This window comes from Sesamum indicum, linkage group LG11, assembly GCF_000512975.1.
Source record: "Sesamum indicum cultivar Zhongzhi No. 13 linkage group LG11, S_indicum_v1.0, whole genome shotgun sequence".
NCBI lineage: Eukaryota > Viridiplantae > Streptophyta > Magnoliopsida > Lamiales > Pedaliaceae > Sesamum > Sesamum indicum.
Genome location: NC_026155.1, coordinates 14,268,061 through 14,293,805, shown reverse-complemented (window position 1 = coordinate 14,293,805; position 25,745 = coordinate 14,268,061). Strand labels below are relative to the sequence as shown.

General features: G+C 37.4%; 6 protein-coding genes and 1 non-coding gene across 10 annotated transcripts in view; 2 read left to right on the top strand and 5 right to left on the bottom strand.

Annotated features, from left to right (window-relative positions):
* The window catches only part of LOC105174495 (protein RETICULATA, chloroplastic), a gene marked incomplete in the record, with an annotated part of 3,403 nt that extends 2,007 nt beyond the window's left edge, over positions 1-1,396 (bottom strand). Inside the window, 4 exon segments of the mRNA XM_020698099.1 lie at positions 315-413; positions 511-580; positions 582-1,126; positions 1,236-1,396. Of these exon segments, the coding sequence (XP_020553758.1) occupies positions 315-413; positions 511-580; positions 582-1,027 (615 nt within the window).
* LOC105174494 (putative receptor protein kinase ZmPK1) lies at positions 3,373-5,956 on the bottom strand. Of its 2 annotated transcripts, XM_020697991.1 has the most exons (2): positions 5,729-5,866; positions 3,373-5,598 (listed from the first exon to the last, which is right to left on the bottom strand). In XM_020697991.1, the coding sequence occupies exon 2, from the start codon at positions 5,547-5,549 to the stop codon at positions 3,456-3,458; it is 2,094 nt and encodes a 697-aa protein (XP_020553650.1). In that variant the 5' UTR covers positions 5,550-5,598; positions 5,729-5,866; the 3' UTR covers positions 3,373-3,455. The 2 variants fall into 2 exon arrangements, with proteins under 2 accessions (XP_020553650.1, XP_011094919.1); XM_011096617.2 differs by having other exon boundaries at positions 3,373-5,956.
* On the bottom strand, positions 7,711-9,931 carry LOC105174493 (ABC transporter G family member 23). The gene has a single exon (XM_011096616.2). It carries the CDS (start codon positions 9,760-9,762, stop codon positions 7,825-7,827), a length of 1,938 nt encoding a protein of 645 aa, XP_011094918.1. The 5' UTR covers positions 9,763-9,931; the 3' UTR covers positions 7,711-7,824.
* On the bottom strand, positions 10,093-18,347 carry LOC105174491 (serine/threonine-protein kinase ATG1c). Of its 3 annotated transcripts, XM_020697819.1 has the most exons (15): positions 17,663-18,347; positions 16,528-16,648; positions 16,382-16,440; positions 15,554-15,618; positions 14,762-14,855; positions 14,610-14,690; positions 14,410-14,518; positions 14,028-14,100; positions 13,808-13,944; positions 13,584-13,730; positions 13,117-13,493; positions 11,867-12,155; positions 11,625-11,695; positions 10,420-10,664; positions 10,093-10,283 (listed from the first exon to the last, which is right to left on the bottom strand). In XM_020697819.1, exons 1-14 carry the CDS (start codon positions 17,903-17,905, stop codon positions 10,425-10,427), a joined length of 2,106 nt encoding a protein of 701 aa, XP_020553478.1. In that variant the 5' UTR covers positions 17,906-18,347; the 3' UTR covers positions 10,093-10,283; positions 10,420-10,424. The 3 variants fall into 3 exon arrangements, with proteins under 3 accessions (XP_020553478.1, XP_020553477.1, XP_020553479.1); XM_020697818.1 differs by having other exon boundaries at positions 10,093-10,664; XM_020697820.1 differs by having other exon boundaries at positions 10,093-10,664; positions 13,117-13,475; positions 17,663-18,346.
* Positions 19,626-19,699, top strand: TRNAV-CAC. The gene has a single exon. It is a non-coding gene; the product is annotated as a tRNA-Val (tRNA).
* LOC105174489 (PRA1 family protein A1-like) lies at positions 19,773-23,116 on the top strand. The gene is made up of 8 exons (XM_011096612.2): positions 19,773-20,159; positions 20,534-20,574; positions 20,688-20,766; positions 21,887-21,973; positions 22,047-22,135; positions 22,228-22,299; positions 22,386-22,509; positions 22,826-23,116. The coding sequence occupies exons 1-7, from the start codon at positions 20,002-20,004 to the stop codon at positions 22,487-22,489; spliced, it is 630 nt and encodes a 209-aa protein (XP_011094914.1). The 5' UTR covers positions 19,773-20,001; the 3' UTR covers positions 22,490-22,509; positions 22,826-23,116.
* Positions 23,023-25,745, bottom strand: part of LOC105174490 (uracil phosphoribosyltransferase) — a 9,082-nt gene continuing 6,359 nt past the window's right edge. The window contains exon 13 of the mRNA XM_020697769.1: positions 23,023-23,718. The gene's annotated coding sequence lies outside the window, so the exon portion shown is untranslated. The remainder of the gene's footprint in view (positions 23,719-25,745) is intronic.

Here is a 25,745-nt window from a genome sequence, read left to right as displayed (position 1 = left end):
ATAACTATCTGCAGATGGAAAAAGATTTCTCACATCATAAATGCACTGAATAAAAATATGCAAGAAAATGCCAAAAATATTTAGTTTTGTATTATAGCCAAGACCAATGAGCATTTCAAGCAGTATTCAGTAGTCATGACCTCTTGGGCAGCTACCTTTTCATGAAGAGATATCTAAACATCTTAGCAAACCATGTAAACTGGTGTGATACTTGAAACAAGTGCTTATAGTGGATTCGCCCTTCATGCAAGTGCATTTACCCACTAAATGTGCTTTGCAGATGGACAAAGTTACAAGAAACAAGCTTCACAAACCTCAGTTCCAATCTTGAATAGAAATGATGGATCAGCCAACATCCTGTTCCTGAGCATAGCAGAGGACTGCATTAGAAACCCGAGTGGCCACGCTGACCCCTGCAGTCTCAAATTACAAGACCATCACTAGCATACCAAAGGCTGACTGAAATATTTATCATCTGCTCGAGTAACATTCATTCAGCACAAATTTTACCTGCAAATCCAAATATCTATGCAGAAGCACCTTGCGTAAACCCACGGTCTTGGCAGCCTCCAACATCTCTAATCACCTCCTCAAACTTCAATATTGGGCCAAACTCCTTCTCTTCATAATCGTCGCCGTCGTTATCCCCACCTCCACTACCACCTCCGCCACCTGAAAATTTTCCGTCCCCTCCACTCCCATCAATGGAATCCCCGTCACCACAAACATAATTCCTTTCAATAACCTTAGCATCTTTTCCCGCGAAACCAATGTCACCTCGTTCAGTTATGGTAGTCGCCGCTATACTTGATTGAGGCTCAGCCTCAGGGTTCATTATATTTACAATTACAAGTCTCTGCCTTATTCTTTTACACAGGAAATGCCCATTTGTTCTAGTTCCATTAATACCGAAACATGGAAACTTAGCAGCTGCCAGACTCTTGGAGCTAAAGCACCTTGGAAGAACGACCTCGTTTTCCGAATTCTTGAAATGGGCTATTCCAATACTTGACGAACAACCCGCCATGTAAGAAAACTCAACAATTTAACTGAATCAAAACTACTGAAAGTTCGACAAATTGTAGCAAATGCCCAGCACGAGTTCTAACTCTTGGCGGCGGATATGCTGCAAAAGAAATACACATATATTATATATAAAAAATCATACATACAAAAGGCTGGAAATTTGTTGCAAAAAGGGGATTAAAAGCTCGAAATTAAGCAAAAATCTTTACCCGGAAGAGCTTGGCGAGACACGGTGTGGGCGGCGGCTCGATTCCTTTTCTCTACTGAAAAGAAAATGTGAGTAAATGAGAGAAATGGAGAGAGGTGGGCGACGCCGTTCCCTACAAGCGAGTGACGCAGGGAGTGAGTGAGAGAGACTTGTGTCTGGAAGTGGCGGCTCGTCCGCCACACGTATGTGTTCCACACGTGAGAGATGTCTACACACGTGCGCACTTGTAGGGTTTCAATTTTAATTTTTTGGTTTTTATTTTTTCTAGTGTTCCTTTGTTTCAATCATCTCATAAATTTCGCTATTTTCAGAATATAATACTTATTATAATAATAATAATAATATCTTAAAATATATTTGTAAGAATAAGCTTCATCTTTTACACCTAATAAGAATCATATGTTAGTATTTATTTCGGTCTTTTTCACATTTTATACAAATTTTATAAAATTTTAATATTTTGTTTTTGAAGCTCCTAAATTTATGTATTGAACTTTCTTGAAAAAAATATTCAAAAATATATGAATTCAATTAAATCCCTTGTAATCATCTAAATCCAAATAGGACAAAACATATATATCTAGAACACAAGAATGAGTTCAGTCCTAATTAAATAAGATTTATTTATAGTGTTTAGATTTTTTTTTTTTTTGAGAGTTTTATTGTATTTTATGAAAATACAGAGATAAAAATAAAAAATATATAAATAAGTATGTTGTGAAAAAATCTTGTGGACCATTTGCCCTTATAGCCCAAGCCCAAGCCTCCTTCATCTATCACTTGGATGATTGGTTCTTCACTAACGTTCAATCCATGTTTTTTACTCCTCTATTTGTCCAATCCGTTTCCACCGTTTTAAATTTGGTGTCTCTTTCTTTCACTTAGTCAAAATCCTAACCCGATTTCCAGTGCCTCCTCGTTCTCTTCTCTCTCACTCTCTCTGGTCTTGGTTTTCTCCATCGTTGTCTTCTCTCTTGGTTATTCCTTTCGACAATCAATATCCTACTTTATAAATATCCTCAGTCTCCTTTTGGAGAAATAAGTGAGCCTGAAATCTTGATTCCTTCTTCTTCTTCTTCTCTCTCGATAAAAAGTTCTTAGTGAACTTTTCTTTGTGAAAACCTAATGCTCATTCGTGGTCTTATGTCTTTGTGGTTTTGGGTATTTTTTTTAACAATCGCGATAGGTTGTTGGGACTTTGTGATTCTTGGGCAAAAATGACTATAGATCTGGTTATATGAGCCCATTTTCTTTGAGCTATTTTCTGTTCTCTGTTAGTTTTAGATTTGTAGAATATTTCTGTATTTCATTCTTTTATTACTGTATTCTGTAATATTGTTTGTTTAAGGGTTTTAGGACCCATTGATATGTTGTAATAGTTGATAGGTTTTGGCATCTGGTTTTTCTTCTATCTGGTTGATATCCAACATATGTGTTAGAAATAGTGTGTATGTTTGAATTTATTTTTAAAGATAATCTAAAATAGTTTAAATAAATATTTTATATTTAATGTTGTATTTTGAAAGATAAAGTTATTGTTCATTATCAAATATTGCCAAATCATGTCTCTTATATATATGTATATATAAATATTGTGTTTTGATAGACAAAAGTCTCTATTTATTATCAAATATCTCTTTTATATAAATTTATGTATATATGTGTATATATATATACATATATTTATGCCAAAGAATGACGTTTATTTTCCTGAGGCTAAAATATTAAACATATTTCGGACCATTCCGGAGATGGGCCGATAACAAAGCGATAAAGTACTGACTCTAATGATGAATTTGAATCTTTGTTTCAATAGTAAAACTGTTTATTCCTTGCAAGAAAGGGTCATCAGCGGACCTTCGTGGACTCCAATAGTCTGAACCTATATATCCACTATACTCATGTTGACTACGCCTTTGAAATGTTCGGTAATAATTAGGGGTGTCTAAGTTTATGGGGTGCTAATTGTATAAATAGGGAGACGAATATAGCACAAATAACTAAAATTCATCAACTTTGTGAGTAAAATTTTGGGAATTAGATTTTTTAACAAGTTCGTAGTGTAATTTTATCATAAGTACCATCACATTTAATACTTACATAACTATAGCTATAATGAATGCAGTTAGTATGACCACTTGCAATAAAATTTTCACTTCCGAATAAAAAACTATTTTTACACAAGAATGGGTAGTGCGCAGATGAATACTGTAATTGCCCATCAAAGTTGAGTCTCATCTTCACATTCCAGCAATGTTTGCACTACAGAAGCCATGGTTGGCCGCTTGTTTCTGTCTTCCTCCACGCAAGAAATGCCGGTTTGAATCAACGTGACCGCCTGATTTCTGCTGAATTTGCCCTCCAATCTCGAGTCCACAACACTTTCCACCCAATTAGATGAGTTCCCGCTCTTCATCTTTTCTTTAGTTTTCCGCACAAAGTTCGTAAGAGCTGCTTCTTGCTCATCATCGTCCTCCTCCACCGCCCAATTACAAAGCCTTATTCCCCTCACCATTTCCAGGATCACCACTCCATATCCGAAAACGTCCACTTTTGCTGTGATTGGAAGGTTTAGCGCCCATTCAGGAGCCATGTACCCTTTTGTCCCCCGGATTCTAGTGAATTCTGAACCAGGGCCTTCTCTTTGCGACAGTTTTGCCAGCCCGAAATCAGCAATCTTGGGCTGGAATTCACCATCGAGAAGTATGTTTTCCGGCTTTACGTCACAATGGATAACCCATTCGAGGCACTCATGGTGGAGATAGGCCAAACCTTTTGCTGTGCCTAATGCCACTGCGTATCTTTGTTCCCATCCCAGGAAGTTGGGCCCGAAAAGATGCCTGTCCAGTGATAAGTTTTCGAGGTATTCATAGACCAGCAGCCGGTGCCTTCTTTCCGAACAAAACCCCCAAATTCTTACAAGATTCATGTGATTGATCTTCCCAAGGGTGCTGATTTCTGCAAAATACTCGTCTTGTGCTTGAAAAATGTCGCCCAATCTCTTAACCGCCACGACTCTTTCGTCGGATAAAACACCTTTGTAAACAGCGCCGGAGCCTCCCCGTCCTAGCTCCTCCTTGAAATTGTTGGTTGCTTTCTTAAGCTCCGAGTAGTTATAACACCTGAATTGACCTGATATCATTCGGTATCCAGCCTCAACAGAAGCTGGAACTCCGTGCTTTCTGAACAAAAACCACCAGCCTATAAGTACAAACATCAGTTCAATAGCCCCCAGTGCCACAGCAAATGAATAGATATACACCCATCTTACCCTCTTGTTCCTGAAATCATACATAGAAGGAGAGCCCACAACAATTTCTGCCTCGTTAGATTCACAAGTCGTGGGGGGGGCATGAACTATATCAGGCTTTGATGTCTCCAAACTCTCAGGTAGTTTGATATATATACTAGCAGGGAAATCTGGAGAGGCATAGCCATTGAACAGTGCACTCTTCACAAAACAGAAACCTTGACCCAATAGTCTGTAGCTGAAAGCCTGGCAACGAAAATCCTCCAGACAGATATCCCTGCAAGTTTCAAATGTAACAGGACTTGTTGCATTCAGATCAAAACCGTAGTAATCAGCATGAGGGATCTCCAGGAATTTCACTCGTCGGGAATTTACGAGAGTTTGGTCGAATGTAGCCTTGCATCCATCATTCCAGTTACTTTGATTGTTCGCCTCAAATCCAGGAGGACATGTGCACACGGGTTCCGGTGCATAAACACATATCGCATTTCTTCCACAAGCACCTTTAACGTTACAAGGTTGTGCAAGAGCCTGCCATGTTATATCCCAAAGCCCTGTCGAATCACTCAAGCTATAGACTCTCAGATTCCCATCATAGTCCATTGTCAGCCTCCTCTTTATCCCGTAACCCAAATCAGAAGCATTAAAATGCAACAGATCACTTGAAAAAAACCTGCCCATATCATCTAAAACTGCTATTCTGCTACTGTTATAATTTGTTCTACCATTTGTGTAAATATCAAAATCCGGATTTGGCCAATAGGTGGTTGATGTATCTGGGCTGTCAGATATCAACCTCAAAACATTGTCACTACCAAAATACAAATTGAAGTAGCCTGATTCATAACTCCCCTTTCTTAATACAGATGTCAATCTAGTATTTTTGGTGAATCTTTGAGAAGGCAAAAGAGTATCGGTGGGAAAATCAAAACTTTGCCAGAGAATTTCACCTCGTGGGTTCTTCAAAACAAGGTTTCCCGTGTTAAGAAGCTCAGCAGCAGCAACATCAGTAGTAGTAGTATTAGTCTGCCATACAACACTGCCATCCACATCCGTCAAGACCATTGTTCCGTCTCGTCTGATCGTTACTTTTGAGCCTTTGCTGTTGACCGGCCTGTCACGATTAGCCATCCAAACAATGGTTTTGTCACTGGAATTGGTGAACCATATTGCAAACCAGTAGGCATTGGTTCCCAAGCTATGGAAACCACAAGTGAAAGAATTATCAGGGGAGGTGATAAAACCTGATTCTTTTCCGACAGATATAGAGTCACCCCTCCTCAACTGGAAATTAGCTCTTGAAGTTGCAACAGGAAAGGAGGACAAAGAGCTTAATAAGAAGAAAAGATAAAGAGATTCAATAATAAGGCTTCTCATTTTGGAGAAAGTTTCAGTCTCTAACTGGATGAAGTATCTGCCAATTGAAACTGATATAGGAGTGGTGTGTATTTATGTGAATAGAGAAAGAATTGACAATTCAGCTCCATCAGCAATTGATCACCTTGGAGTCGGGCGTGTTATTTAATTCAATATAAAGAAGAATATTAAAATGATGCGTTGACAAGGACCCGGCGGCTCAACGGAATTGGCCAACTTGTCTGCAGTATTATTTCCAAAAAAAAAAACAAAATCATCATTTGAAGCCTGCAAATCAATTATAACAGAGCAGAAAGAAACAATGTCATGAGACATTACTTCCAAGTTCCAGCTACAGAAAGTTGACTTTGCATTAGAGAGAATTATATGATGCAACTAACAACATACACACAGACCCATTCCTGACATTTTGGTAGCTCTAGGATGAGTAAGAAAAAAGAGCCCCTAATAAAGCATATATAAAATAGTTGATACATGACTATATCTTTTTTATTATAGTTTTAATTGAACGATGATAACTATAACTTTGCTACTTTTTTAAAAGTAGCAAGCGATTTTTTTTTCTTATATATGTATAATACACTACTTTGGGATGGAGGCTCCCTAAGGGTTGGTAGGCCATCGTCCTAGACTCCCTACCCTCAGGAACGGGCCCGCTTACACAAGATCGAATTAAATGCTTGAAGCTGCATCAGCCATTTTTATTTCAGAAGAGTTTATTCTTTCAGAAAATTTCTAGAAGTGCTTAATATAGACATGTCCAATTTTCTGTTTTACGTTGCGTCAAATGGGAAGAAGACTAGTCTGCACGAGTTATTAGAATTAATCACAAGACTCAAACTGAGGTCTTCCTTCCTGTGAAACAGTCAGCAAAGAATTTGAAGTCAGTGATTGCGATCAAAATCAGTACTTTTTAATTTAGTAAGGACCATAAACGATTTTCTGAATCAACTTGACATAAAAAACCACACAATGTGTCCTGTTCGGGTCTGCTCTATATCACAATTCCTTTTGAAGAGGTAAAATTTGATACCAAATTGCTTAATTCGGTCAAACCTTCACAGCCTATCTTCTTTACAATAATTTATACCATTTCACACCATTATAAAGCTTTGTTTTAGCATAATTCTGCAGTATTATGGTGCTTGTGTTAAAAGTGTAATTTCAGTATAGGTTGCAGTAAATATACTTTTAAATCAATAGTATACAGTAAAACCTCTATAAATTAATAACGTTGGGACCATGAAATTTTATTAATTTAGAGAGATATTAATTTATCGATAAATTAATATTCTATTAATTAAAAGAGAGACTTTTTAAATTCAGCAAATTTAGTACATATTATTGAAAATAAATGAATTAATATATATTTCATTGATTATATTCATGCATCAATCAATTCTTTGTAACTAATTAAATATATTTATATATAGTATCAATTTATTGTATACAATTAACTATTATATTCATAGACGCATGTATCAATTCATTGAAATTACTTAAATATATATGATTACAGTAATTCGTTGCACTTAAATAATTATTATAGCCAATTAAATATATTCATGCATGACACCTAACCATGTCTTCTCATCTAAAAGGTATCGCAACATCATCCATGAATGATAAAATGCGTAAAGCATTACAGACTTCATATTTTAGCAAATTATTATAATATTTATAATTGTAATATTTATGAATTATTAATTTAGAGTTTTAATGGGACCTAGTATTTATAAAGGAATTTTTCAAAAAATTATTATCTTATTATTTTATCGAATTTGATAATTTTTTACAAAGGCCCAAGTCGGGACCGGAAGATTTTATTATTTTACAGAGTTTATTAATTTATAGAGTATTAATTTATAGAGGTTTTACTGTATTTATAAATGTCGGTTGTCATACAACTGAATGTTTAGAAATTACATCAGAAGAAACGTATAACATTCTCAACATCTCAGAATTACAACATCGTTTTTGATACCTTGCGCAAGAGTATAATCCAAGAAAGTAGTCGATAAAACACGAAAAATGCCAACATAATCCCGACATTGATCCACCTTGTGTCTTTATCCAATCCTCTTCTCTTCAAGACCTCTCTCCCAGTAAGCAAACATTCTGATAAATTATCCCCAACCCCTCTCGAAAAACATTCATTTCTTTCACTCCAATATTCATTAATGACCAGACAATCCAGAGGGTACCGATAAAGCGAAACGTAGTACATGAAAAGCCAGTACTTGGGAATGAACTCCCTTGGAATGAAGTAGCCTGAAAATAGAAAGAAGGCACCAAGAACAGTGCAGATCAAAGAATTCCCAGATATAAAATCTGGAGATATAACACTCAAAAAGAGCACTAAAGAGCTGGCCATCAGCACTATAAGCCAAACCACAAACGTGAAGAAAGCAAAAGCAGAAGCAGCGGGGTTCAGTCCCACGATCCAGTACAAAGGGACAGAAAAAAGGATCGCTACTATGAATAAGAATGGGAGGAAGATTATGGTATTGGCAATTAGGTATGATGAAATCCTGTAGGCACCCCTGGATGCTTCTTTCATTAAAACTTGGCGTTCTTGAAGGTAAATGGGCAGAGCTTCGACTGTGGATGAAAGAAGAAAACTGAGACTAAATGCAAAAAGGCCTAACCTCTCCGCAACTCCTCCTTCATCTTTCCTTACTCTCATGTAAACACTCCCGAGACCGAACCCTCCAACAAGAGCCTGCATTGTCCGTGCCAACAATAGTTGCTTTGTCCTATAGATTATTTTCCAGAACCTCAGGCAGAGCACCGTTATTTCAAACAGTCTTGAAAGAAATGGATCAACAGTGGTTTGCTTGTAGGCTAGTTCTATCTGCAGCGTTGAATAGGAGGGACATATTTCTTTTCTGTCTATTTCACAGGGGTGGCTTTTAGAATACGAGTCCTCCAGAATGGAGATAATCTCCATTGAGAATTCCAGGGGATTTAGCTGGGGTGGGACTTTGAACCCCTGTCTTGTAATGGCTAGCTCTAGCTCTTGGAGTGAGCCATGGTGGGCGACTGAGCCCTGAGAAAGGATCAAGAAATTGGGTATTTGTTGAATGATTCTATAACTTGGCTGGTGAATAGACAAGACTATGGTTCTCTGCTTGGTTCTGGCCATGGATGAAAGCAAGCCGATCACTTGAAGGGCAGAGCTGCTATCGAGCCCAGAAGTAGGCTCATCCAGAAGAAGAATTGGTGGGTCATGGATCATGTCTACCCCAATGGACACTCTTTTCCTCTCTCCACCTGAAATCCCTCGATTCTCGCCGTCTCCAACAAAACCGTCGGCTACATGTACTAGACCGAGCTCTTGCATTAGGCCCTCAACTCTAGCTTCTCTCTCTCTGCCACTCAGCTCCTTGAGCCTAAAGTTGGCACTGAAGGTTAGGGTTTCTTTCACTGTGAGAAGAGGAAACAGAGTGTCCTCCTGAGCTACAAACCCACATATCTTCCTCAGCTGCGGTTGGCTTGTTATTGCATTATCATTGAGTTTAATACTCTTGGGGTCAAAGTCTCTGTCTCTTATCCTGCCAGAAACAATTCTTAAGAGTGTAGACTTACCTGTGCCGCTTGGGCCAACAATTGCGAGAATCTCAGAGCTTCTAGCAGTGAAAGAGACTGATTTCAGGATATTCACTGGCTTCTGCTTCACACCACGGAAAATCAGGCTGGATACCCATGCTTTTTCCCTAATAGTGTACGATAGATTAGTTACACTTAGCTTATAAGCTGTTTGGTTGGGGTGTTGCTGCAGGGGGGAGTGGTTACAGGAGGAAGACTGACTGGTGGACTCCTCCGGCGAGTCGGATGTTGAGAAGAGGACAGCTGAATCATCTTCAAGGCTTAGCCTCGGTGGTTGAAAGCATGTGATCATTGTTTCAGGCTCAATGTTACAGAAACTTTGGGCTGGGGAAGATTATTGAAATTATGATTTAAAGAGAAGGTAGTTTGGGTTGGGAAGAAGAGGTTGGACCAACCAAGACGATTGCCGCAAAAGCTTTCTCCTATGGATGAAGAAAGGTAAACCATCTGGCAAAGTTTGTTGATCCAAATCCAAGGAGTTTTGACTAAATTACATTGTGTCTTCACAGAAAACCTCATGATACAACAATTCTTATCTACCAGCCACATGGAATTTTGGGATATAGTTCTAAGACAATCTCAAATCCAGATTGCAAGTAGTAGTTAAAAGTAGAATCGTCGATGAGAGAAAAATTAACACGCTCACTGTACAAAAGAACAATCTCATAGACAAAACAGAAACTCTTTACTTAAGTTTTGGGGTCCCAAACTGTCGTGGTCCTTAATGGGGGATTATTCAAGGACCACGGATATAATTTAATTAATACACCCTCCAAGAAACGGCGCCTTTATCAACTTTGTACTTTGAGCATCCTGTCAAATTCATGTGAATATCAACATACTTTTGTTCCACATGCTTAACAATTGGTTCCCCTCAACCCCACAAAAAATTACTATACAAAAAATAATAATAATAAAAAAATTAAAAAAATACAGAATTTATCATCACCAGTTTTAAGTAGTGCAGGACTGATCCTCAGCCTTTAACACAACCATTCTTTGAGACCGTGAAATGCTTTGCCTGTTATTGAGGACATCAATGTAGCTCTGAATACGATACCGATCTGAGTTTGTGAGGGAAAATGGAGGATTCACAATGAGACATGCTGCTTCCTTTAGAAGAAACAGTAATAAACACACTGCTTTTGAATAAAAAACGACCGCACTTTCGACATCACCCATATATTCATCCACCTGCAAACCATGCATAAAATGACATTAATTTAGCCTCCAGATAGGCCCTGAAATATTTCAAAGAAAAATGTAGTAACTTCATTCTATTGGTTAGGAGCTCTAGTAGACGATAGCATGTTTGTCAACCAATATCCTATTCATTCCAAACCCTCCAGCAATTAACCTTGCACTGTAGAAGTATTTTGGCTCTCCTCTTGAATAAAATACCTAGGCTAGTGCCTGCTAAGATCATGAGATTCAACAATTCTAACATCAAGTTTATATAATTTACTCTAACGTAATCCTGGCTGGACCTGAAGCAACTTGCATCCTATTCTATTACCACTATTTCCATTTAATAAAAGTTAGAACAGTTTCATGAAATAAAAATCTTCAATTGGAAATGGGGTACTACTAATTGATCTATAACAAACATTAACTAATGACAATAAAGCCAATTTACAGAGAATTTCAATATAGTTATCATGCAAGCTTATCATTTTCCAATAGTAAATCAGTCAAAGATGATCATCTCATGCAACTAGCTATGAGCCAAACCCATTGAATTGTTCATCTAGACACACTTCCAACATTTAAATATGCAATATACTCCAGATTCCAGAGTAGCACATTCATTGTAAGCCAGAAGTAAGGTGATACCTAACTCATGAAGAAATTAAAACTATTTTCCAATAGTAAATCAGTCAAAGATGATCATCTCATGCAACTAGCTATGAGCCAAACCCATTGAATTGTTCATCTAGACACACTTCCAACATTTAAATATGCAATATACTCCAGATTCCAGGGTAGCACATTCATTGTAAGCCAGAAGTAAGGTGATACCTAACTCATGAAGAAATTAAAATTAAATAATGTATTTTTCATCATGGTTCTTCTAAAACAGAGAGTTGGTGTTGATTTATTATGGAACTTAGCACGGAAACTGTTAGCAGAGGAAGAGAAAAAAAAAGTACTTACAGCTCCACGTCTGCCTAAAGCAAGGGCAGACTGATATATTAATTCCATTGCATCTGGCATCTCCATATTCCCTGAAATAAGTAAACTTGCAAAACATCATGGGCACAATCTACAACATATAGCAAATTTACAACATGTAGCAATAGCACATGGACAAATCATAAAGAGAGCATAATTTGCTACCAATGACCGACTAGGAATGTAGGTTATAAAATGAAAGGCATCTAACTGCCATATTATACCCGGCTCTATTAGCTCAGCAAGTTCCTCAGCGTGCCCAACTTCATGAAGAAATGCTCTCTCTATCTCTGCATAGATATCAAGTTGCCCCTGTGCATTGGCCGAATCATGGGACTTCTGGGAATCTGGACTGTACTGAACCTTAGAGACTTCTCTGAATCTTCTCTGTTGGCTTGGACGCCCTTCAGTAGCTGAAGCCGCATGAGCATGACAAATATGCAATGCTTTCTTCCAAATAGCAAGAACTACAAGCTGAACTGAAAAGGCTTCTAGATGCTTTCCTCCTTCAATCTAGAAATGGTAGCCACTTCTATTAGTATGAAATGGTATTAGCAACATTAGAAGACAGGCTATGTCAGCAGAGGATAAAAAAGATGAGGACAATTTAAATTAGAAAGGTCACAATGGATTGACAATGAACACAAGGGACTTACACTAGACTACGTTCAACTTCTACCGCGGATTTGATGCTCAATTGGCACAATGTAATCACATAGGATGACAGGAACATCTTTTCACTCCAAATTTGAACAATGACAGCAGAAGCACGCTATAATTCAGTAAACAGTTTGAACCATAAAGAAGATCCACCGGATAAGATGAAATAAGGCATAAAAGACCATACCACCATTGGCAGGCTGCCCAAAAGATACTTAAAACTAAGGGCTCTTTTAGATTAAGGGTGTTTGATCTGTTAATCTTGAGTACCATCTTTCGGATTACAAATATTTCATAAGAAACACATGACACCGTGAATTTAGCTGAAGTTATGAATACTTTCCAAAGCCAAATATTTCAGAGTATCATCTTTTCCTTGCATATAATAGGAGGCGAACAAGTCCCCTACCATCCCTTTCTCCTATAGGGTAGTTCTTTTTCACAATTAGTATTTCGTTTTGAATAACAGAATTTACTGATAATATAATAATAGCACGAAAGCGGTTGTTTCAAAAGTTTTGGTGGTTCAAATAACATTGATGGCAACTTTGTAAAATGTTTTAAACAGTAGAAAATAGAGCTTAGAAGAGCTCAAAGCAACATCTTGTGCGGAAAGGATAATGTTAGGGCCAACTTTGGACAGGTATGCAACATTTTTGAAACCTTAAAAATCCAATACCTAACACAGACATTAGTATATAAAACCAATGCTACTAATGGAGAAAGGTGAGTTTCGAGATTCAAGAAAATTGCCGGCGAAGTCGACTTCTAATTTTCAGTTTGCATATGGTTAAGACAAAGTTCAGTGAGGTACCTTGTCATTCACTAATTCTGTAATGGCAGCTGCAGAGCACTGCAATGAACTGATCAGTGTCATGCAGTCAGTTAATGGTTGCTCCAAAGTGTCTGCTATATCCATTGATCCTTGTGAAATCCCAGGAGCAGAAAGTCGATGTTCAATAACCCCAGTGTAATCAACTATACCAGTTGCTCCACCAATTATTAGCTCTGAAGCACTTGGTGTGGAGTTCATATTTCCAGAATAAAGAGATGAACTGCCACTTTTGGACGGAAAATGACTTGGCTTAGAAGCATGTGCCAAAGATGATAAGTCCATAAGAGGACCAGAGACGATTACATAATCCTGGACGATTGACTCCAGCGAATCCATGACTATCAAGTCAATGCAAACTAGACATAAGTAAATAAATATCTCCTAGAAAGAAAGCTTTTGGATGGTCCAAATAAAAAAAGAACATAAAAGATAATTAAGTTAAGTACCTTTTGGGTGATTGTCTAGTAATTCAAGGCCTGTGTTTTTAAGAGATTCTCTCAGGTTTCCTTCTGAAAGACAGCGGCTGCCAAGACTGGACCCTGTAATTTCGGTTTTGTGTGGGGCATAACTATACTTGGAAAATTGTGTTTTGTCTGCAAGAATAGGAATATCCCTCTGATCAGGCTTTGAATCAAGAGAAAATCCATACATGGATTTCATGTGTACCTACTATGGAAAGATGTACTGCCATCAGGGCTGCTGGAGAGGTTTCGTAGACTGAATGGTAGGCAATCTTCTTTCAAAGTTTTTCCTGTATTCCTCTCAGCAGGAGGAAAACCACCTAATACTCTTTCTGATTGCCTGTTTCTGAAACCAAATATGAAGACTATATCCAAATATGCACAGAGCTTATATTCTCAAGATAATTCAAACATGTAGATGTCACTTACCTGATGGATCCATCAGGTTGCTTTTGAGATAGATATGGATGGTTAAAAAATTCTTCAAATGTCAACCGCGCCACTGTTCAGCCAAGGTATGACAACCAATAGATGCAAACTTCAGATAAAATAAAGAATACAACACCACAAATTCTGACATTCAAATATTAGCCATCAGACAATCCAGATAACTGATCTTTGTGGGAAACCACAGTAAAGGGTGGGATGCCAATTTCATACCGCAATAGCTTAGTAAGAAGAACCCTGTCAAGGATTAACCTCAGAACAACTTCCTTGAACAAACAAGGTTCTGAAGTTAACAGCTAACAAGAACATGGACTTCAGCTAAAAAAACTGCAAGATTGCCACAGTAGTTAACCAAGTCGAATACCTGGATTACGCTGCAATAATTTCTTACACAAATCCGTGCAGTGAGGACTCAAATGCTTGGCCTCGGGTGGAAATTGCAAATCAGTTGACCTTATGATGTTCTGGAGCAGCTGAAATATGATTTTGCCACCAGAAAAAATCAGGAAAAAACCAAAAAGATATCTATTTTTAGTTGCAAGAAGAAAGAAAGAAGAAACATACATGTATCTGGTTACTTCCAGTAAACGGAGTTTTCCCAGTTACAAGTTGATAAAGGATGGTGCCAACACTCCACAGATCTGCCTGCATTACTGGATCAAAATAAATAAAGGATTTGTTTGATTGGTGTATGAAATATGTAAAGTCAATCTCACCTTAGCATCATATTTTTGGAGCTGCATTATTTCTGGAGCCATGTACAGTGGTGAACCACATAAAGTTTCCGCAAGGCCTCTAGGTTGTAGAGATCTGGCAGAAGGAAAAGGAATTTCTGAGCTGCAATTTCAAGCTTTCAACAAGCAATCATGCCTATGTCTCTTAGCACATTCCAAGGATAAACACACTATTATTTTCTAATACATATTACTAAAGCGAAAAATACTTTGTAGGATACTAGTTGAGCCCAAGCCTGAGGACACAACACTTCTGGATCCAGTGTTTGATGAAGGATACGGAGCAATCATTTCAAATGACTCCGGTAGTTTGGATATCAGATCCATCATAAAGATAAAAGATAAAGCTGCAGATAGTTGCTACAAGGTTTGCAAACCATATTAAAGTTCCAAACAAGTGCAGCAACTTTGTAATCATGGATTTGAAAAATCATGAGCAGCTAAGTCATCCAAATCCAAACATAATTTTATGTTAATTTGCTGACTCATGTGACTATCTAAAACAAGAATGGCCGATAAGAACAGCATAAAATTAATGTCTCTCTCCGATAAGAAAGATTTAGAAAAGAAAAAACTGTACCATCAATAAATTTCGTTTGTTCCTTCCAGGCCAGATGTCCAATGGCACAGGTTGCATATTCAACATTGTAAGAAACATTTTGGTGCAGATACTTTATTAACAGCCAATGTAGAAAATAGCATGTAACGCATTGAACTAATCCAGAATGAGGCTAGTGGACTTAAAAGCCAGTATATTAGAGAAAATAGCTATACCTTGCAAAACCGAAATCAGCAATCTTCAAGATACAGTTGTCACCATCAGTGGAAAGGAGGAGATTCTGTCCAGAAATGAGAAGCAGGAAAATGCAATTTTCAGTTCATATGACCATCTATATTATCATTACATCTGGAACTGGTGCACAAAGATGAAAGCCTGATTGATGAAACAGAAATATTTCTAGTGAAGAAGGCAACTATACTTAAGAACATCCGAGGAAAGTTAATAGTAAGCAAGCTTGAAACAAAGTACTCCATTGCAAGTTATCATTGCTTGAGCGCACCAAATACCTTTATGGAGTTGCAATGTTCACACTAACGGATGAAGCCCTTCTAAAATTTTATCAGTCATCAAACTTCAGGCATTCAATGAGAAACTGCAGATGATAAACTTAGAGATTGCCTTCCCCTTATTATTTACAATAACTGATGCTTCAGAATAACTCATGACCAGAAATATTCTATATGTAGAAACCTTTAGCTATATTGATTATGGGAAAGAAAGTTCACGTATTTTTTATGCAAAGCGGATGTTTTTCTACTGGCTAAATCTGACAATAGGCAATATTACTTAGCAAAATCTCTTTTCTTTTTTTCCTTTTTGGGGTGGAGTGGGGGTGGTCGACAGAAATGTGAAACCAGCATAAACTTTGGTGGCGTTCATGGAAAGAATCAGAAAATTTTAATAGGGAATTGAGTTCCTGAATTCTGCCACATGGTTGCTCGTCTTTGATGAGCCATCTAACAGAACTGTGTATTAAGTTCAAATATTTATATTAGCAACAAGAAAATAGATGAAGTTTAAGGTTTGGTTTCAAGGCAGACCTGTGGCTTTAAATCCCTGTGTATAAAGTTGTTTTCACGAAGAACTTTCAGACCCTCCGCTGCATCATTTAGAGCATAAAGAAACCTCTGAATTATGCAAGGAATGAAGCAGAAAAATAGAAATACAGAGTAGGAACAAGGGATACCTAGTTGCTGCATAAAGTGCTTTGCGGTTGCCTCGGGAACTCTTCCTTGGCTTTGTTGAATATACATCGAAAGGTCACCCCCTTTGCAGTACTCCAAAATAATATACATCTTTCCAGGTTCCTAGTTACACATAATAGAACTTATTTCCATCAATTACTACTCAAAAAACATTACCTAACTTATAGTAAGAAATACTTCTATAATTTAAAATGATTACGATGCCCAAAATCTGTTCGTGCTCAACTTTTCTTTATATATATCCAATGAACTCAAGGCATGTTGTATTTTACCAACCATTGAAATTCGACATGGAAAAAGGTAATGCAAAAATAACATCATGCTTGATGTTTCCCAAAAATGCCAGAGCACATGATTTATTCCATCTTATATACCCACCAGCAAGCAGAAATTATCTGAAGCCGCAATTGGTGAAAATATCCGCCAAAAGAATGCTAGATTAAAAAACAATATTTCTTCGGTGTTCTGTTATAGAGCTAACCGTTGCCGGCTTTTTCTAGGATTAAAGGCGCCAACAACATCAGAACAAATCATGATAGAAATAACTAGTCGACGTAAAGTGTGCATACGCAAGCCGGCAATCACGAAAAACAGCCTATAACTGATAATAACATTGACCATATGGAAAAGAACACTTGTTCATTTCACTTGCGACTATACAATCCTGGCTTTACTTGTTCCTTTTAAATTCTCTATCGGATTTTGGTTTCCATCTAGTCCTTCTGTTCATTAGCCTCCTCTAGCTGGCTAGTACTAAAGCAGCCATGCAACACAATAATGACTTTCGTCAGAGCAAAATTACAGAACTTAAGTATATCATCTCCTAATACAATAACAAATTCAGTGTCCTACATGTGCATTCATCTGAAAAACAAACTACATAATTTTACTTCATAATCAAAATACACCCCCCCCCTCCCAAAAAAAATGCATTAAACTCCAAGAACACTAGAATCAACTCCAAGTAGTTCATCACTCCAACAGAATAAAATCAACAAAACATAAATCAGACAATAAGAACCTACTCTCTTCACTTCACATCTTTTGCTTCACATATAATTCTTTCACTTTGAAGAAAAAGACAAAACAAAACCGACAGAGAGAGCAGCCGCGAACCTCGATCATGTCGTGCAAGCGGATAATGTTAGGGTGATTGATTCTCTTAAGAATAAAAATCTCCGACTTAAGGCTTTCCTGCAGTTTAGGACTCAATCGAGCGGTGACGATTTCTTTGATCGCCACTTCAGTCCCATGGACGCGGTGGCGAGCATGCCACACCGTCGAGAACGAACCTGCCCCTATCTGCTTCCCCACCATATAATCCCCCACCTCGTCATACCTCCTCGTCGATTGAGACATTGGAAAGTTGCGTTTATCCTTGGATGCAAACCAGCAGAGTAAGAGGAATGAGAAGAAGAAAATGACGGGTTTTGGTGTAGACTTGGGTTGGTTTTGGCCCTTTTTCCGCTGGTTTGCTTCCTTTTCCACTGAACTTTTTGTACGTATTTATTTACTTGTTTTGAGGTGGGTTTTGGTTTTTCTTCTGCCTATAGTGCTTTCTTACGGAGGGTCGTGGGTAGGGGGGATGGAAGGTGGAGGGAACTGGAAGATATTAATGGAGGCCGTCCGGAGGAGTTTTGATCTGTTTAAATAGTGTTTGCTTGCTTAAAGAGTCGTAATAGAGCGGACATATGCTTACAAATTTCAATGATTGGAATTTCGGAGTAATTAAAGTTAGCTTTTTATTTATTTAGGGTGATGGAGGTGGAGGCGCAGCAGGTTAAGGAGTTGGATGGTTTGCTTGAGGCTATGGTGTGCCGATCGCGTGGAGTGCAGTTTTGAGGTGCCGCAACCAGTACAGGAAACGACAACGTTGTTGTTGGTACGTGGCAACTTCTTGTTGGCGCAGTCGCATTAACTTTTTTACTTTGTATGGTCAGACCTTTTAGGTTTAGTTTAGATAATCAATCAAACCCATTAGAACTGATTTAGTGACATTCCTCATGTGCGAAAAACCTATCAAAATCATCTATTGGATTTAGCTTCATTAAATATATTAATTTATTTTTTTATTTATTGAAATGGTATAATTAATTCCTTTAATAAGCGATCGAAACACAAATATAATGTAATTTTTTGTTGTATTTACTTTATTGAAACATATAATGGACTAAAATTACTAAAATAAATTACTTCTTTCAGTGTCTTATGAATAGAAATTGAGCAGAAAGATTGTTGTTTGTGTGAATTAAGAATATGTAACACTCATATTTTGTTTAACAAGCGAAGTTGTTTTAAGATTTAAAAATCTTAATAACAAACATTTGCTTCCATTGTTACCCCTCATGGGGGTAGTTTGAACAGGTGAGGACTTGTAATTTTATATTTATTTTTATTTTGTTCCTTCTCCTATGTTTTGTAAACTTAGAAGAGCAATGGGCAAATTGTTGCAAACCTCTTCTTCCCTAGGGGAAAGGAAATGGAGCAGACCTACCTTATAGGGGAAAGGAAGTTAAATTATGATGTTATCAAGAGTCATTTCCATTTGACAGCGTATACGAATCCAACCAAACAAGTTCTATATGTTTAATCTATGGCAGTCGAATTTAAGTTGAGTATTGTTCAACTAAAAACACACAAATCTTCAATAGCTGATATATGATTATGTATATTCTTTTATTATTAAAAAATACTTCTTTAGTGTCTCGAATTTTTATTTATTTTTTAAATATTTTCGCAACTTCTTTATTTTTTCTCACTTTCATCAACTTCCATGTTGCATTTTTCTTTTTCTAATTTTTAAAATTATTTGAAAAACTTTTGATTTTCTCCTTATTTTCGACTTCCAGGTTCTATTTTTTCTGATATAATGTTTGATGTCAAAAGTGATGTGTTTGTGAACAAGATATGTATTATGGAGGCGTATGGCAGAAGCTGTTGCCAAGACTGTAATTCAATAGAACAGGCCCATTAATTATGTCAAAAGCAAGTATTCTATTGTAGATGAAAATTTATTTCATAATTTAATTCCATCATTATTTGGTTTATTAAAATTTTAACTTTCTCAAGTCTCAACACCGTCTGGGTGGTGTAGTCGGTTATCACGCTAGTCTCACACACTAGAGGTCCCCGGTTCGAACCCGGGCTCAGACAATAATTTTGTTCCTCTATCACCGTGGCCCTCGCAATTTCCAGTTATCTTCCTGCCCAGTGCCCCTCTCTCTCTCTCTCTCTCTCTCTCTCTCTCTCTCTCTCTCTATATATATATACATACATACACCATAAATCTTTATTTAATCTGAGTGGTATTTCACTATTTCTCTCAAAATCTTACGTAAAAATCCCCAAATTAATCTGTCGTAAACTCTTTCATCTCCTTCACTTTTCTTCTTTCCATCTATTATCTTTGCTGCCTAGGGTTCCTTGCAGTTAATTGATTAGTCAATTGAGGGTAGATGGATTGGAGTAACGTGACAGCTGAGGATCTGATCGAGGCGCTGCGAGAAGTGGACTGGTCATCGCCGCCGCGTCCTATCTCGGAATTCTTTTCCCGATTCACTTTGCCGCGTTCTTATGCCAAATGGAACAGTCGCCTCAAGTGCAACCTCTATTAGTACGGTTTTGACGTTATACGGATAATCATCTGTGTCACAATTTACAAACGCGGGCTTGTTTCTACATTTTTTACATAATAGATTGGTCCAGGGATCTTTATATTGTCAATAGTTAATTCTACTGTTCGTTGGTCGGGTGAATTGGGAAAACAGAAAAGAAAAAGAATTAGAGAAACTTCAACTGGTGTGAAAATTTTAATGCGACTACAGTTTTTCCACAAGAAAATTCTTGCATTAAGATTTTAGTATTTGTTTGAAAATAGCTTGTGAAAATTTTGTTTCTTACCAATGGCATAAAAAAAGAAAAACGTGTTTGGAGCTTTTATTTTCACGTTTCTGAGTCAGTTCTCATATTTTTATCTTATTTTTGCAGCTACCGGACCAATTATTTCATCATGATTGTTTTCATTCTTGGTAAGAGAGCTAAAAGATTATGGTGAATACTTGGTTGGGTTTATGCCATGTAGTCACATGTTTATTTCTTTGCTGGACTATTAATTGAAGTATTCCTGGACTGCGAGTTTCAGGGATGGCATTTCTTAGGAGGCCACTTGCAATTGTTGCTGCTCTAACGACAGCTCTGAGCATTGCTTTTCTAAATGATAGGTAAGGATTTTCATTACACCATCACAGTGCCCTGCTTTGTCATCCTGAAAACAGCCAGTAGTTTCTGTGGTGTGTTATCAATAGAATATGCAAGTTCAGCTATTCATATTACGAAGTTAGCTGAACTACGTAAACTTGCAGTTCGATGGAGTTTCACGATGGGGCCAATTCCTATATTGGATGTAGGATTTGGTTATTCCCCATCTAATATCTTGTAGATTGTGTAATGATATTGTTTGATGTGTTGAAATAAATGTTGAGTGGTCCCAATCGTGGAAAATTCCTAACTATACTGGCTTATTTGGAGACTGCAAAAGTTGCTTAGTTCAATTACATTGTGAAAAAGTATTAGAAAAAGATAGGTACAAGTTATATACAGAGTAGAAGGTTGCAATGTCGTGGCACATTAGGCTTTGGATCATCTGTGTGCAAGTATGAAGAGTGGTATTGCAATCTGCAACTGCGAGAACCTGTGAAAATGAGATCTATACCAAATTTGAGGAGACACCGTGCTGCTTCAGAAGCTTTTTATCACTTTTGATGAAAGGGGATTGGGGGAGTGATGTAAAGAGAGTAAATCGGGAAAGGAGCATAGACTGGTTAGAAAAGAGCTGCATAGACATCAGAGGAGGAATAAAAAAGTACAGTGGCCACTTCACTATTTTAAGAATAGCAATTTAGTTCAGTGTGTAGATATGTTTGCATTACTAACCCCCTTTAGTTTTTTGCCACTGTACACTGTTTCTCTTATGTCTTGGTTGTTGCATCCCACTGCCCACCTTGATGATAACTCCATTGGGATGCTCATCAAAGACTCTGAGAATTTTTGGCTTGCATGCTTCAATTTGTGGTTTTGTGTCACAATTTTGATTTTTACGATTTGGGCATAAAATGGTAATATATGGAGAATCAAAAGCTGTTTGTAGGTTTATCCAAATGCTCTAACCACGCCTTTCTCTGAAACAATAATAGAGTAGTATTACTCAATTCTTTTAGTGTTTCCTTTAGTTTTCTTTTCCTTGAAGTGATTACAGCTAGTGTATGTGATACTCTGTTGGGTCCCTTGTTCATTGTTGATCATTTCACTTTCTTTATGCTGCTCCAATTTTTGTGTCTTCAGCTTTGCAGGTACTTTTAGCGAAAAAATTACAAGAACTGTCAGGCAGTTTTCTCCACATTTAGCTGCCAAAATGAGACCTCCTCTTACGTGAGTACATTTGCAGCTCTGAGATTGCTGATCATTTGACTATGCTCCTTACTTGGATATCTAACTTATTCAGGCCTGTTATTCGGGGACGCCCATCTGCAAAACGAGCAATACATATATGTGGACGCCCTCGATGGGTGTTTGTCTTGGTATTTTCTATTGGTAAGAGATTCCCAGCTCTTCATCATCTTTGACTTTTTATCTGGTACTTGGTGATTGTAATGTAACGTGTGTGCAAATTTTTCTTGCTGCAGTGAGTTTCATCCTTTGGTCTGTCTCTTGTGGCATTCTCACTGTCTTGTGGGCATTCACTATTGGCCTTCTTGGTACTTTAGTGCTTAACTTTAAGATTATTTCCTCGTTTACATTCATTTATTTCTCTGACCCATCCCTCCCTCTCTCTCTCTGCTAGCCACCGTCATCCATGCAAGCTTTAGGACGCCAAACCTGAAAGCTCGCTTGAACACATTCCGTGAGGAATTCCGTGCTGTTTGGCGCAATTATAGTGAGCTGTAGCTTGTGGATGACAGATAAATGTTAGTTTCTTTAACCTCAAAACTGCCTATATATCAACTCATTTTTCTACATCTTTTAATTCTTATATTCATTTTTATTTCCTTTATAATGCATGTTCTATTGTTGCATTACATGTATTATACCAAGTTGCGGCCAAGACCCAGGCTTAGGATAATTTAATTGATCTGGCTGTGGCCAGCCTATGGAAAGTCTTACTTACTGGTTGCAAAGGGGTTTTAGCAGTAGTTTTTGCGAGTGGATTCTTGATGCTTCTTTGAAAGTCTCTATTATGATCTGACTTGACATTTTCTTCTATAATTTTTGCTTTCTATCTAGGGTCTAAGGGCCGCGTGTTGCTTATGAAGATTATCCCTTGTGTTCTCATGCTCCTGTCTTCGTTCGAGCTGTTGACAAGACACAGGGGCTCCTGATTTGCAGATTAAGCACAAGTTTGTAAAATTCTCGAATTCTTTATTTGGATAAATGGATCACTACTATTTATGGTTTGATTCTGAGAAATCTTTTTGAATTAGATAAAAGATTTCTCACATGATGTAAAGAAGTCCACTGCCGGTGTTGGGTCTGAACTTATTGCAGCTTACGAGATCGTACAATATTTCATTGGAACTGTGCACTGTTGTGTTATCAGAAGTATGTATATCTTGCCTTTTCTGCTAACAGGTGAACTGATGTTTCAAGCCTACATAGGCTTCTCCACCAAGCTGTATCTTTTCAAATGGAATTGCTCATACGCTGAGCTCTCTGTGCCAGCAGCTTAGAACCCAAAGCTAGTTAATGATAAAATTTGGAGCATTTCCAGCATTACTCGTTTTAGTTTTGGTGTATTGAACTAAGCTATATCGTTCATTTTCTTTGAGGAGACATTGTTGAAGAGCATTTTAGTTTTTCTTTCCAATATGCAACATGTACATAATTGCACATGACCAACCAAATTATCGATGCGCCGAGCGTCAACAAAAAAAGAAGTTGATATAAAAACAAATAGAAAAGGAAGAGAGATGAAAAAGAAGAGAAAAAGAAAGGAAAAGAAGAGAGAAGCACAAAGCAGAAATTCCATAAGGGGAACAGCGGAGCACACGCGTGGATTTTTGAGCGATCGATGCTATGCAGGCCACGTCTCTTTTGGCATTCTTTCTCCAGATCCTCCACACGCTTTCTCCGCTGCTCATTTAATTCTTTGATGCCGTATCTCCCAAAGCGAAAAGCACCTGAAATTTGCTAATTAAGAAGACGACCTACAACTTTTGAATTCAGTGGAGCATATTTCACAATCCATGCGGATTGCCACAGATCTAATATATTAATCCCACATTTGCAGCTCTTTACCAGCAAAATAAAAGAGAATGCCAAACACAAAAACTTAAAGTAAAGCCCACAGAAACAAACCGTTGCAAAAAAGCCGAAAGCATATTATTTAATTTCAATCAGTTGGCCAACGGAACCCATCACGTTCAAAGCGAACCTTTAACCATCTCTTTATCTTACAGCATTTTCTGCTTGATAATGAGTGCTCCGTATGCTCTTTTCAAGACGCAATCTGTTGCTTCCAGCATTACACTACCCAAATCCGAAAGAAACTATTACACCATTACAAACAAAAGTTTAATAAAGTCGTGTTTTTCTTTTTGTTGGTCTTTAAGGACGGCGACTTAAGGTGTTTACTTACACAGGCTGGCCCAGGCTCTCCTGTCCTCTTTCTACTTAAGACCATGTGCACCACTATCTCAATTTCTCTCCATTTAATGACAATTAATATAGCATGATATAAACATATATATATATATATATATATGCCATTATGCCTAACTCAAGATTCCCATATATTCTTTTCTCCAAAGGAAACCGGACGTATACAATAGAGAATCAGAGATGAATACTTTGTCCGGTATTCATCATGAGTTGAGCCAATGACAGGTCTGAAAGAAAGGTGGAGCAAAAGCAGCAGCCGAAGCTAAGGAAAAATGGATGATTACTGGCATTGGGCTCGAGCTCTGGCCACGGCCTGTGGCTTCATGCTGTTGATTGGGTTTGCTTGCTGTTGTCTCAGCAGCAAACCACGGCCGCACGGCGACTCCACCAGTGGCACCGGCGCTTGCAGTTGCGATGGCGGTTATTTTGGTGTGTAGACTAAGTCCGTAGTACATGATCATCAGAGAGGGTAAATTCTCCTGACAAAGTCTCCTTTCTACCTAACAGGCTTTTATTGCAACAGTTGATATGGTTTTCTTAGGTGGGGGCTTCTGTTCTTGAAAATTGCAGGATAGTTTTTTTTATATTTTGTGGCTGAATGCCTGTATAGATAGGTATTTGACGCTGGATTGGCTTGGTTTCTTGCTTAATTTGTTAGCTGTATAGATTCTTTGGTATTGGTAGGCATTGAGGAACATGGTTCTTTGTTTGCTCTGTGACGCTTATGACTGAATTCTGACATAGCGTTCGTAAATTTAAGAATTTGGTTTGCGGAGTGGAAATTTATTCTCTCGCCCGACTTTTAGGGACTAGTAATTTTTAAATATCAAAATTTACTATTTATTTCACTTCTTCCGTTTAAAAAGATTTGATCAAATTAGTACTTTTAATATTTTTTAATAATCTCATAATTATATATAGTTATTATCTTAACTACCTACTATTCCACATTTTTTTTTACCTTACTTCTTCACCATTTATTATAATCTATTCTTTTCACATTTTCTTTTCTTATCATCTCACACTAAAATTCTTTTCATTTATTCCCGACTCTCGAGAACCGTGTGCGACGATAACTAGTATCTTAAGTGGAAGACCTTTTTTAATAACTACCACTGGTGTGTCAAACACGCGTAAACTAAAATACCCACTGCTGCCACCATTTCCACCATCTCGTTAACATTAATTTTTCATCAATATATTTTTATTCATACATACTTAAGGTTAATTCATTTGATCAATTTTGAATATTTATCTTTTTTTTAATTTAATTACAATAATGTAGTAAAAAGATTACGTTATGAACACATACCAAGAGTACTTTGAGTACTAATATATAAATACATCCGTCTAAGTGTAGAGCATTTTGATGGTTTGAAATTGAAAGAACGTCTTAAAAATTTCCGGTATTATTGCAGAATCGGATTCAATTAATCATGATTATCTTCACCACCGCTAAACTTTTAGACCATCTGCAGTTATAATGCAGTTTGGCAAGCTTCATCAAAGATTTAAGAAATGGTGGGGTGGAGTATCGATAATCACA